General features: G+C 49.1%; 1 protein-coding gene across 1 annotated transcript in view; it reads right to left on the reverse strand.

The window, feature by feature from the left end:
- Window positions 1–3,577: 3,577 nt before the first annotated feature.
- Window positions 3,578–13,785, reverse strand: part of CACNA1H (calcium channel, voltage-dependent, T type, alpha 1H subunit) — a gene marked incomplete at its 3' end in the record, with an annotated part of 35,748 nt that continues 25,540 nt past the window's right edge. Inside the window, exons 10-13 of the mRNA XM_010133257.1 lie at window positions 6,425–6,576; window positions 5,707–5,892; window positions 4,469–4,583; window positions 3,578–3,733 (exon numbers count right to left, since the gene is read on the reverse strand). Coding sequence (XP_010131559.1) covers window positions 3,578–3,733; window positions 4,469–4,583; window positions 5,707–5,892; window positions 6,425–6,576 — 609 coding nt within the window. The remainder of the gene's footprint in view (window positions 3,734–4,468; window positions 4,584–5,706; window positions 5,893–6,424; window positions 6,577–13,785) is intronic.

Below are 13,785 nucleotides of genomic sequence, written 5' to 3' on the forward strand. Positions count from 1 at the left end.
CCACTTGGAAAGCACACGTCATTTTTCACCTCGTTGTGGTTCCCATTCCTCAAGGGGAGCTCTCCCAACACTCATAGGCACGTTTTGGCAGCTCGGCTGTGCCAGGTCCCGTCCCATGGGGCTGTAGGAGGTTGCATGCTGCAGCAGGCGGGCACTGGTTGTCCCACCAGCTTAATTTCTTGCCTACAGGGCAATGGATCTTTCCTCTGGTTGCCACATGGGAATCAAAACTCATCCCACTCTACTGGGATGAAGAGTTTAATCACCTTTGGAATCTGGATGTCTGGACAATGGTGTCTTGCTAGCTATGTAATGGACACTTAATTTAAAGTCTTCAGTTTTAACAGAGAGAGATGTGGAAAAGCCATTGAGAGAGAAAACATGGAAACGCTTTTCCTTCAGAAGGAAAATCCCGCTGAAACTGACAGGAATGCAAAAGGCAAGGGATGCAAGAAAACAGCGTCCAAAATGCCTACTGAGGGAGAAGGGACTGTTCCCTCTAGCTGAAGCCCAGAAGAAGTCAAAGTCCCTGTTTCTCCAAGGATGCTAAATCCAGAGAGTATGTAATATCCTGCAGAGGAAAGGATGGAGGGGCTGGAGGACCGGGGCTGCCAGGAAAGGAGGGGGCACAAAGGTAGGGAATGAACAAACCCACAAGAAAAGATGGCGGGGGACAAGGGGACACGGAACTGGGGAGATTACCGATGGAAGAATCCACTTTGCAGGTAACATTATTAGGAAGTTCTTCAGGAGAGGAGCTTTATGCCTTACAAAGAGGAGCCACTACTTGCTTCAGAGAGAAGACCCCAGGGCAGGAACCCCGAGGTCAGGCAGAAGTTTCAAATTAGCAGATTGATCAAACGGAGTTCCCTGTTCACCTTCCCCGCACCAGCGCCAGGCTCGAGCCGAGTCTCAGAACACGCCGTCAAAAATAACCACGTTGCATAAAGTCCTGTGTGTGCCTCTTGCAGGAGAGAAGCAGGTTACAAAGAAAAAGAAAGGGGCCAAAAAAAACTCAAAACCTTCAACCCTGCAAAATATATTGCTCCGTATTTAAAGTTTGGAACAGGTTCTTTTTGTTTCTCAACTGCTTATAGACATCTGCTGCCTAGCAACTGCGGCTGCAAAGCCATGCACTAAAATTAACGAGGTGCTTGCAGATTGAGGAAAGGCACTCAAGGACCAGGGAGATAAAGGCAGCGGCCCTGGGATTGCGTTTCAGCCCAGAAATCTGAAGGAGAACGGAAAAAAAAAAAAAATCAAACCAAAAGCAACCAAACCCAACTCAGAAGAAGGGTCAAGTGCAATCACAGGAGGGAGATGCTGCAGTTTGTTTATAGTGAGAGATGATCTCTCTGTTAATTCTGCTTAGGAGAGGATCCTTTGTGCGCTGCCCAGCAGAAGCCAAACCAGGATCCGTTTGCAGAGCTACACACCAGCAAAGCCGAATAAACACAAACCAGCAAGGCCAGACCTGGCTCCTGACCTCCAGCAGACACTTGCTCCCTGTCTGTTGTGGGAAACTCGGGTTAAGCCGAGGGATCTCTTGATCCCATTGCAATTTACTGCAAGAACGTGGAGAACTCAGAATAACATTGATCTGGAAGGAAGATTATTATTCAAATACCATCAAAGCAGAAATCTGGTGCGGGTTCACTGAAATTACTGCGGTTGGGCAGCACTGGCCAGAGAGGGTTTGATCTTCAGAGGCTGCACTTGGTCCTGGCCCCTGCACTCTCCTCTCAATCCCAGCACGAGCATCACTAGCTCCAGGCTGCCTCAGTGCTTTCCTGAACCTGAAGTTACTCCCTGATTTACACTGTGCTTAAGGCAGACTGGAAGCTTGCACAGAAACCCTGGGGCTGGCTTGGACCAGCCCGGCACTGCCCCGGCAGAGGACAAGGAGGGGCAGGTGATGGGGCAGCCCTGCTGCGAAAACCAGCTGAAAGCAAATTTGGAGGGTGCTGCAGGTGGTTCCCCTGACTCCAGGGAAGATGCACCCTCAAGGACATGGTTATTGGAATAAAACAGCAGCGCATTAAGCCAGGACGTGAATTTACAGGGGGTTACACCACGGCAGCAGCTGGCCGCAAAGCAAGCGCGGGATAAACTGCTGCCCAGGGAAACAGGCACTCGGTGGCCGGGTGTGCAGGAGCGGGAACATGCTGGCGGGTGAGCACGGGGATGCTCTAGCGTGAAAAACCGGGCTGAGCCAAGGACCAGAGGTGTCAGCCTCCCTCAAGAACCAGGGGTTGGAAAAAGGGCTGCTGCACCTGAAGGCTGCGTCCTTTTCTCTAAGGAGAGGGTGCAGCAGGTGATCTCCCACTTCGGTGACCTTCGGAGCATCAGTTTGCTACACTGAACAGACAGAGGTTTGGCGTCAGAGCCAGCATCACAAGGAGCTTTTTGCCTCTTCTCGCATGGGGAAGGGAACATTGTGCTATTTGAAGGGGAGGTCACTGCCAGGTCCTCCCGGCTGAATGATGGGGGGATTTACAGACAGAAACAGCTACAACAATAACAAGTAAAAAAGAAAAGCACCAACACAGAGAGACATGATAAGTAAAAAAAATTTCTTCATGTTATCTTCCGGTATGACTCCATTAATTTAACTCTAAACTGTGTTCCAAAAATAATAATATTTAAAACAGTTCCGTGCACGGCTGTTCACGGGGGGTAGGATATGATGACACACAAGCAACAAATCTTCATTAATATTTAGTCATCCCCAAATGCTTATCAAAATCAGAGAGAGTGTGTAAAAAGCACGGCCTATACAAGCAGATCCCAGTGAGCAGTTTTAGGTTATAGTTACCTCTCCAACCCCCCGGGCAGGGTGTACAGGTCCTCTCATTACTGATGTTCCTGGACAGTCGGACAATTTTTGCAGAGAGCGAGCGGGCATTGCAGGTCCCCCACTCTGGGGACCAAGTGACTTGCTCACTCACTCCGAGTTGGACAGCTGGGAAGGCAGGAGGATGAAAAAAAAGTTCGAGTTCAAACCTAAGTGTCCTCCTGCCCTTCCAGGAAAGCTGCCAGCAATCCGGGATGTCTCAGGGAAGTTCCCAGCCCGAGCAAGCAGATGGCAAAGACCAGAAATCACGTACTAGAAAATGTGCAGAGCATTGCAGGGCTGGAAACGGGAAGAGCTTCGTGAATGCATACCGTCAAAAATCATAATTGTGTCACTAATCTCTTACCAGCCTGCGTAAGTTTTCAGGAGAGGCTTTAATGTGGCTGACAAACACGAGGAGAACTGTTTCAAAGACACTGTCACAGCAGCGATCCCATCCGCAGTGCCTGACTCACCGCTGAATTCCCACTCCTGCATTAACGCTAACAATGCTTTTCATTTAAGCCCTTCGTTTGAGGGCTTGCTGTATTAAATTGCACTGTGGCTAAAAAAAAAACAAATTAAAAAAAAAAAAGAGAGAAAGACGACCTAATATTTTCACCCACTTCTTTTTCAAGTGCCACTCCAGTAACCGTATTGTTGTCCATCTCAGAAATCAATTTCCAGGATCTGGATGCCCTGAAACTTTAGAAGGAAGCAAAGGCGCGAGCGTGAGGACATTACCTCCGTCTGGAAACCCTCTACCAGGATGGCCACCAGCAGGTTAAAGAGAACATAATTGCCGAAGGTCATGAGAGCGATGAAGTAGAGAGCAGCCCAGGAGGAGGTTGATGCCATGCCGTTGTAGAGGACCTTGTTCCAGTCTTCCTGGGTCAAAATCTGCAGAGGAAAGGTATCAGGAAAATGGAGATACTGGAAGACAGGGTGCTGTTTTCCCCAAGCCTGGCTGGGTATCTGTGCTCTGGATAGGCCAAATGAACATCCACCTTTTGGGGTATCCACCATAGCTCTAACCACAGGAGGATAAATCTGGCCCAAATGATCTTCCAAGCCAGAGAAGAGACAGGACCAAAGCAACCGGGACTCCCATGCTGCCGGTAAGGACTCTGCCCGTACTGCCTGGGTCCCACCCGCACCAAAAGACACGTTCAGCCGTAAGGTGTAATGTCACGAGGGTCGAATCTTTCCTTTGGTCAGCCAGAACAGCTAAAAGTCCTTCACAGATCCCGCAATTACAGAGCTCAGAACTGTTAGATCAAAAAACTGCACATATCAATTATGGGCTTAACCTGGATTCTGTTCTTTGTTGAAACATCACTGGGAATGGTCCTGCTTTCTTCTGCTCCATCTCCACCCTCTGCACTTACTTTCACCCACTCAGCCCGTACCCTGCAAATGCGAGAGCCTCCTGCCTCAGCAGCCCCCTCTTCGTTAGCTTTCTGATTTATTCTGGAAAACAGTCTGAAAACCCCTGTGATCCTGCGCTTGTGGGTTTGGGTCCTTTCCCTTCCCCGGCAAGAGGCTTCACTAAGCTCTGACAGACGCTTTGGAAAATGACCCCAGCCCTTGCAGCCCCAAAGCTCCACAGGAGCTGAGGCGTCTTCCGTTTTGTACCTGGAAAACGGTGACGATGGCCCAGAGCAAGGAGTCAAAGTTCTTCCTGTCGGGCAGCGTGTCACCATCTCGCTCCGAAGCAAACTTACAGCCGAAGAGGTGCATCCCCAGGATGCTGCATGGGGGGAGAGCAGGGGCTCAGCAAGGGGACCACAGGACAAAGCAGTACTCATACAGCAGGACTGTCTCCTGACTTCACCTGGGGAGTTCTTTTTTTTTTTTAAAGATGAATCGTTCGTTCACTGAAGAACATGCCTCAAGATCAGTTGTGAATCTGGGTCAAATCTGTCAAAAAGTTTCAACCAAAAAGCATGCCTGCTCCTTATTTTTCTTCCACTTTGTTTTTTGGGGGTTTTTTAAGTCAAACCATTGTGTTTCAACATTTTTCTCAACAAAATGTTTTGACTTTCTGTTTTGCAATGACACATTTTCAGCACAATAGGCTAAAATTGAATTAGGAAGACAAAAAGGGTTTCTGTGAAATGCCTGAACGAGGCATATCAGGGGATCCAAAGCAGCTTCTTCAGTTTTGACAATAAAACAGAATACCTTTCATTTTAGATTGATACTAAAAGAATAATTTGTCTTCCCCTGCTCTCAGCCAATAACCCAAATAATCAAATTATTTACAGCTCTACCGAACACCGTGGCTGAAAATGGTGGTTTTGGAGTGAAACATCTCAGTTGTCGTTGAGAGAAGGCACATAATGGAAGAAACTGGCATTCTTCAGCCTTCCCAGTGCCTGGATTACTGGAACACCAGCGCTGGCTGTTACAAGGAGACAGGCTCTTCTCAAAATCTTGACCAAAATCCAGAAATCGAGGACTTTGCCAAGCCTATTTCTAACATTTCCACTTCTCAGAAGAGGAGGCCATGCAAGAGCACAAGCACCACCACAGCTGACTTTATTTTGGGAACATCACCCTCTCCTTGGTGATGTTTTTAGTACCAGGCTTTCTGCTAGTCAGAAAGCAGAACTGACTTGTTGTCGGGGTGATGTCAAGGAATCATCCAGCTGAAAGAATTTCCTTGTAAATCATCTTGCAAAGACAAATGTCTCATTTGAGCAGAGTTGAGACAATTCAGTCAGGGCTGCCAGTGCTGGCCAGGCACGTTGTTCCTGGGACCATTCAGCTCAGCCATGCTCTGGTATGAGCTCTTCCACCTCCTCACCTCACCATGGGTTCCCACCAAAAAACCCAGAGCAACCTCAGGACGGGGAATCAGAAGCACTCACCTAAAGATGAAGATGAAGAGCATCAGCAACATGCAGAATGTGGCCACATTGTCCATGGTCTTCATGAGGACTACAAGCTGGCGCTGGAGGGCTGGCATGAAGCGGACCAGCTTCAAAACTCGCATGAGACGAAAGGTCCGCAGGACCGAGAGCCCGCCACCTTGCTGGCCCACGATCTCCCACACGCTGCAGGAGAAAAAAAGAGCATTGCAGGATGGGAAGAAAAAGCCTAATGCAAAGGCATGGAGGAGAGGAAGCAAAAGGAGGGTGAAATTCAGAGAGAAGAGGGATGCAAAGTGGGCAGAGATGCACTGCCAGTGCTCCTGGCGAACTGGACTCCGTCCAGGCTGGAAAAGAGCAGAGCCCCGCTAGAGTGTCAGAACCACACCTGCAAATCAGCGGCTGCAGCTGCAGGGGCAATTTCAGCCTTTGCACAAGCCAAAGAACCAGAGAGCTGCTTCATCAGGCACTGGTTGTACCCTTTAGAACCTAGACTTTTTCCCAGGACATTGGGACTGAGAGCTTTCTGCTTGGGCTTCTCTAAAATGACCATAAAATACCCCAAGACATGTATTAGCAATTGTGTCTAAGGGCAGTAATTCACAGCGGAGAAGTATAAAATGTCACAGGAAGGTATTTATACCCAGTCGCCATTACTTTCTGTTTTATAAATCTGCCAAACGAGGAGAAACACACAAAGAAAGCTTTAGGTTTGTACCTAATCACCACGATGATCCCATCAAAGATGTTGTACGGATTCTTAATGTAGCCAAAAGGACCATAAACGAGGACTTTCAACAGCATCTCCAGGGCAAAGAGGCTTGTGAAGACTATGTTGCTGATCTCCAGGGCATTGGTAAGCTCCTCTGGCTGGGGAAAGAAGAGGAGGAAGGGGAGCCAGTAAGCACAACTCCATATCCAAAATTATACCTGGAAATACAACAAGCCCCAATACCACAAGCGCAGGAATATCGATGCTAATGGGGTGGTGGGAAAATGGCAATAGCTCATTCGAAATCTGGGAGAGAGAGAAGAAAAATACTGACGGAGCGTTGAAGGTTTATACAGCAGTTGTAAATTGAGCACGTAAATCTATAGACATTAATTGCAGCTTTAGTACCACCTCAGGAGGTTTATGTAGAAGTGGTCTGTGCTGAGTCTTAACGCTTTCACATCCTCCAAACCTGTTTGCCTTATGCAGCAGGAAAAGTCAGATCGGTTTTGCATATAAATGTCCTTTTAGGGCCTGAGTTTTTATTTAGTACCTCATCAAAAGATTTAAGCGAAGATTTTTCAAAAGCAGAGATTTGAGGTGATATAACTGGAATAGCTCAAAAAAAATCTCATTATTAGGAGGCCCCAAACAGTGCTACTGAGGACGGGCCCAATCCTGGCATTCCAGACTGGCAATCTAAAAATAGAGGTATGAAATACCCTTAACAAACAGACTTCCAGTCATCTTAGACCTAAATTAATACCTTTCATGTTTTTCTAGCATCTTTCACAGAGGGTTCCCAACAATGCCTGCAGACACCCCGTGCTGCGCTTTCCCCGACGGGTGGGCGGGCATTATTGCAAAACATATGGCAGAAGACAAAAACCGGTGGTGTAGGCTGTTTAGGATCGCTCAGTGGTGAAGGCAGGAGCAGCATCTGCAGTACCAGATCCCTTCTCCCCATTTAACCCAACACACGGTCCCAACAGCATGTTTGTGATTAAAGGCTTCATTAAAATCAGGAGCCGAGGTCCTGCTGGCAGATGGCCATGGGGTTGTGTTGGCCACACCAAGGTGCCCTGCGGGGCAGCACCTGGGTAGTTCACTAAAGTCCTTACGCACACCAGGTCTGGATTCCTCTAAGGGGTAGTTTGACACTTAACTCGTATACGTTTCTAAATCCTCGCATGGAACCACCCATAGCTTCAGATGTCTGAGCACCGTGGTCGGTTACAGCCAGATGTGCAGATGCTACACCATGAGCAGAAGCCAATGTGCACCACGTGCTATTGATTGATCCCACCGTTTACATGAAACACCTTCATGTCTGGCCCAAAACATCCTCCAACAGACCAGAAGCTGTCACACCACAGCACGTGGTGCAGCACAAGCTGTAGGGTTGCACATGAGGCAACCCACCACCATGGGAGCCAGGAGAAGGGATGGCTCAGGGCCAAGGTCAGTACTTGATCAGCTGTGTTTCAGAGTGACCAAAGGCTTCACAGATACGTGCTGGCAAATAAACAGATAAATCCATACGGGCATTCAACCCTTTCTTTCTCAGGGTTGAAGTCTCCAGGCACAGCCGGCCAAGCCCTTGCAGCTCAAGTTCCTCCAACCCAGTACAACGATAGATGAGGGCCCAAACTGGTCTGATGTTATCTCGGCGTGGTATTGTAATCCCTGGAGACTTGCACTGATACTGGTGGGAGCTTGTGATGACACAGAAATGCTCAAGGGATAGCAAAGGGAGAAACAGCAGCACTGTAAAGAAAAAAAAAAAAAAAAAAAGCGGGGTGTCGAACACTTCCTGTACCTCAAATATCCTCGCTGAGGAACAGATCCCTTGGCTGGAGTTTGCCAAACACACCAGACACACAGCCCAAGTCACCTCCTCACCGATCCACAGCTAAAGTACAAATGCTCCAGCTCCTGATATTAAACGCAGCCCTGGTTTAAAATCAATTACCTACGGGAACACTCAAACACGAAGTAATAAATAGGCTGAAAACTTGTATGTCAAGCTGCACCTCGGGACAATTTCAAAGAGCTGAAATTCTACATTAGTCTACAAAAAAAATGCCAACTCATTCACTAGTGCCCCAGCGCCGAGGCAGGCTGTGCTGTTACCGGTACCGCAGCGATACAGCTGGAAAGGAAACGTGTTCCTGGAAGCTTTCCTTCTCATCCATCAGCACCGCTAACCTGGGCCCCGAAGGTTGATTTCCACTCTCTGTTTCCCCTCTGTGACGGCACTGCCAAATCAAAGTGGCCCTGCAGGCACGACCCGGTTAAGTGCCTCGATGTGTGAACAGCGCCCAGCATCACCCGCAGCCATGACATCCCTCTCCCACAGGGTCCGACACGGAAAAGCCAACCAGCCCCGGCAGAGAGGTCATCTTATAAGAGTGGATTAATGAAACTTCACGCTCCACGAGCACCTTCTGGTTGAAGATGTTACTGGGATGTATGAATCTAGACGGGAGGCACCGGCAGGGCACAGCTGGGTGGTCTGGGGAGCAGTGCTACGCAGCAATGCTCCCAGGACCCCCAGCACCCACTGCAAGAGCCAGGACACTCCCAGCAATGAAACATCCCTCCCAGCCTACCCACCTCACAAAACCCCCCGGCATCGATGTGGTAGGGCTCTGGGTCAGCCTGTGTGCTGTGGTGATGCTCAGCACCCACAGCAGTGCTGGATCCATCCACCTGCCCCTGCGTCACCCTAAAAAAGCTGCCTGGCCCCAAAACCCTTCCTCCACACGCTCTTTTCCACTTCTCTCACAAGAAACTGTTTTTAATGTCTGAGACGCTGAGCACTGGTAATAAAAATGGAGGCAGATCTCCTGAACAGGAGGTGAGAATTAATATCCAAAATTCTAAGATTAACGGCCAAAATAGGTTGAAAGCGCAAGGGAAAGCTTCCCTTCCACCTGGGCAGGAGAAGAGGAGGGTCTCTGGGGCAGCCTGGAGCTCTGCCAGGGTGGGGTGAGGTGAGCATCTGCTGGAAGCTCACTGCAAAACCAGACCTGGCTGCAATCGAGGAGTTATTTTGCTTCAGGGAACACCACCTCCCTAACAGCCGAGATAGAGCAATGCGAATTACTCAGAGGATTTTTGCAGCTGGCTGTGGAGCGCTCTCCCCCAAGCCCCTCACTACCACTCGGGGGAGTCCCCAGGGCAGCTCATGAGCTCCTTGCAACAGCTCCACATCCCTTTCAAGGGACACATTGCTGCAGCCAGTCCATGGGGCATCCGCCTGGACCCCTGCCACAAGCACCACCGAGAATTATTTACAAAAATAGAGGTGGGCTGAGAGCGGGATCCTGCCCAAGGGGATCGCAGCCAGGCAGTGGGGAGTCAAACTCTTCCAAGAGTGCCAGCTGCGGGGTTTCCAGGCAGCCAGAGAAGAGTATAGATAATAAGACTGTTTAAAAGATGCATCTCCTCTAGAGAAATCACAGACATGTCCGAGACCTCTTTCCTTAGACATCATTACAATACAGCCGGAAAGCAGCTTTTCTCTCCCATGGGAAGTGAAATTGTGATCCTATCCCAAACAGGAATGCAGAGTTTCAGAACTGGCAAACTGAAACACTTTGTGCCCAGAACTTTGAAAGCTCTCCCCTCCATTCCAGTCCCTATTCCCTTATCCATTTGCTTTGTACTGTAAATCAACTGAAATTAAAAAACATAAATAAAAGTCAGCTCGAGGAAGAATATGAAACATTTTGTTCCTCAACTGTTTAAATGGACATTTCAAATATCTCAGACAATGTTTTTCAATAAATCTTTTTTTCAAGCCAGTTCATTGAAACTGCTCCCCTCCCATGAACAGCTTCAAGTTTGATAAACTGCCATTTTCTGACAATAACTGTCTAATCAAAACAATATTGACCAGCTCAAGACATAATGTCCCTGGGAGAGCCACTGGCCAGGGCACGCAACCGGCTCCACAGGTCCTCGCTAGGCGCGGAGCAGAAGAGCCAGTAAAACCAAGCAGCTTTCCCCTCCGAGGACCACAACACAGCAGCTGGGGAGGTACCATCCTTCCTGGGACTAAAAGATGTATTTTGAAAACAAAACCCTCCCAGACCTGCCCTGAAAAATGCATTTTGCTGGGATGCAGAGCCTGAGGTATGGACCCCAGGGTTTCTTTGCAGCACCAAGCTTCTGCCCACCACCCCAATTACAGCACATCTGCCACAACCTCAGCTTCTCCATTTAAAGAAGTCTGCTAGTTCTCTCATCAGTAGCAGCAGTGACTAATTAAAAAGAAAGCATCCTGTGATTAAACGAGCAACACCCAGAAAGAACGAGATACAAGTGCGATTCAGCTGCAGCACGAAACACCAGCTCCTCCAATGAGTCTTTGGTAAATACTGAATTTTGTTTCCAGGACACCTCGCCATGCTGGACACACAGACATGGTGTCCTGGATAAATCATTCCTTGTTAGCTCTCTGTTTGTGTAGTGTCGATTTGTTGATGTACCAGACAGCACATTGACAAGCTCTGGCAGCACATAAAATAGGAGCAGACAGCGCAGCATCTCTCATAAACACCACGGAGCAAACGAAGGCGGTGGGGAGGAGGCAGCCACGAGCGCCTGCCCGGACGTCACCCTGCCTGGTAGGGTGTGAACTGGGGCAGCGAGGAGGGGATGCTCTCTGCACCCTGCCTGGCACCAAGCAGGGCACGGTCGTGGGGGACAGGAGGAGGCGAGAGAAGGTGTCCCCAGGTACTAAGTGTTGCCTTGAGGGGTACCTCTGAGCTGGACCAGCACCCTGCTGTTTTTCAGCATTCAGAAACAGGCTGTAATGTATTTCTTCCAGGGGCTTTTTTCTTTTAAACTGAGTAGAAGCTCACGTACAAGGTTCTCATGGCAGAAGGGACATGCTCCATTTCCATTTGGGCATAAGACGGTGCCACACACTGCTCCTTTCTGTGCCCAGGGCTCCGAGGTGTCTGCTGAGCAAGTGAGGCTGCAGGCAATGAGTGGGGAAAAAGGTGAGGACAGGGGCCGGGGTCATTAAAAGCACCAGAAGCCACGCTGGGGACGTGTTCCAGTTCCTGAAAGACAAGCCCCGCTGCATGATGAAGTGAACCCAAGTGCCCTGGCAGACGGTGCACAGAGCGTACAAGGCTTCTACTCCTGCCTTCCTCCCAATGTGACCCATATAAGGCAGAGGCTCTTCATCATCATCAGACCTGCACCCCACGTATGGCTGGCGTGGATCCGTCCATCCCCATTTCCCCCCTGGCAAGCTCCAGGCTGTGGCCAAGCATGGTTCTGCCCGGCTTCTGCCCCTGGGGATGTCAGCACAAAAGAGCAGAAGCACCCCCAAGTCTTTCCTCTCTATCTTAATAAATAAAGTAACAATAAAATAAATAGAATAGAAAAACCACCCTGTCTGTCTCGCCATAGCACAAAGAGAGGGATGGGGTGACTGGCCAGGAGGCCGATCCCTCCTGATCCCAAGGGCTCTGCTTCTGCAAGCAGATCCAGAAGACCGTGAAAACTTCTAACTTCATTCGAATGGCTGCAGAATAAAACCCTTCTGAAATCATTACCATGGCAACTAAGGAAAAATAACAGAAAGAAAATACCGACCTCAGCTATTTCACAGGAAACACCAACAACATTTTACTGACTCATCACTTGCAGATTTTTAATATATATATATGAAAAAAATCAAACAGGTCACACAATGACGTGATTTTCAACCTGACACTGATCCATTAAGATCCTCTCCACCCTCTGCATGGGTGCAGGCAGGCTTCATGTCTACCTCGAAACAGGAGCCAGACCACGAGTCCTGGGACAAAACGCAAGAAATTCTGATGAATGGAAGCAACTATTAATTAACAAAATGAAGTGCCCTTTTTTGCCCTCTCCCATGCCCGATTCCCCATCACTTGTAGGGAGAAGCGACGGGACAGGCAGCAGTATGGAGATAGACAAAGGTAGGGGGTTAGAGGGCTGGGTCCTCAGCTGACCAGCGAACCTTCTCCATGCCCTGCCCTCATCACACCCACGTTATTCCCCCTGCCTTGGCGCACCTGCTGAGCCGTGGCCATCCCAAAACCCACTTTGGTTCCCTTTGGTAAATGTGGCTCCTCACGGCTCCAGAGTCGCTTGCTACTTTATAAATAGAAACTCAAACCACACATATTTTCAGCCGCAACATTTGTTGTCTTTGGGGCTCCTTAAAAGGCATCGGGCTTTAACTACTGCCCTGGGTCCAGCAGCGTGAAGCTGAGCTGTGCTTTATCAGAGCCCGATAGACCAATAGGTTTCCTCTACCCAACCTTTGCCAAATTAGGTTAAATAAAACAATTCAGAAAGTAGCAGGATTGCAGAGGTTTCTGCTTTGCTCCTCCTGGGGCTGGAGACACGGAAAGGGCAGCGTGCTCACCGCTCAGTGGGCTAGAGGAGGACTGCTGGGAAGTTCAGGATTTATAGGCATTTATTAGAAGGAAATGACTTTGACAGACAAGCAAACAAGTCCAGTGTCATCCCGTCACTGCATGGGAAAGGAGGATTTGGTTACGGGCTGAAGAGACGCTGAATATTTCATGCTACAGCAAGTAATGCTGTAAGAAAGGGGGGAAAGCAGCTTTCATTTCAGAGAAAGCAGAGCTGTCTGCACAGGAGGGACTCCCCTTCCACCACCGACACTAATCTCCTCACCCTCCACCTGTTCTTTCCCCATTCCAAGCAACAAATGCCCCTTCCCACCCCACACCTGCAGAAGGCAGGAGCTGAGTCCCACCTGGTGCAAGACCTTCCTCTCCTCCACACCCTTGCTGAGCAATCATGTCCAGTATCCAAATTCCCCAGCCCCAACTGCCCATGAAGGGCCACAGCCCCGTGCACCACTGCCTCCTGTCCACCCAGAAACCAGGGGGCAAATGAGGGGGCCAGCCCCAAGCACAGCAGAGATCCTCATCGACCAACCCTAAAGGGACCTGCCACAGGCTATCCCTGCCCAGGACCATAAATCAGGACCTGCAGACCATGCTCTCCTTCCCCAAGCACTGCGGCTGGGCTCTCTCTACCACTCTCAGGAGGCACAGCAGATATTCTTGCCTGAACTCCTTATCTCTCTCTGCTCAAGATTTCTGCATGAATATTATCCCAGAAAATGCAAGAAAAACATGAACTGGCTCATCTCTCTGCCCAGGTTTTGAAGGAGCTTAAGCTGAACAAAAGCTGCATTTCCACTTGGTCACACCTTGTAAGTACTTGAGATTTAAAGCCCTCTACTTCTAGTTAATCTAAACCAAGTTTGAAACTTATCTCCCCATTAGTACTTGTGAAGGTACAGGAGGAGGGGGAAAATACAAAAAGGATCCTCTGTA

This window comes from Buceros rhinoceros, unplaced genomic scaffold (genome assembly GCF_000710305.1).
Source record: "Buceros rhinoceros silvestris isolate BGI_N320 unplaced genomic scaffold, ASM71030v1 scaffold8143, whole genome shotgun sequence".
Taxonomy (NCBI): domain Eukaryota; kingdom Metazoa; phylum Chordata; class Aves; order Bucerotiformes; family Bucerotidae; genus Buceros; species Buceros rhinoceros.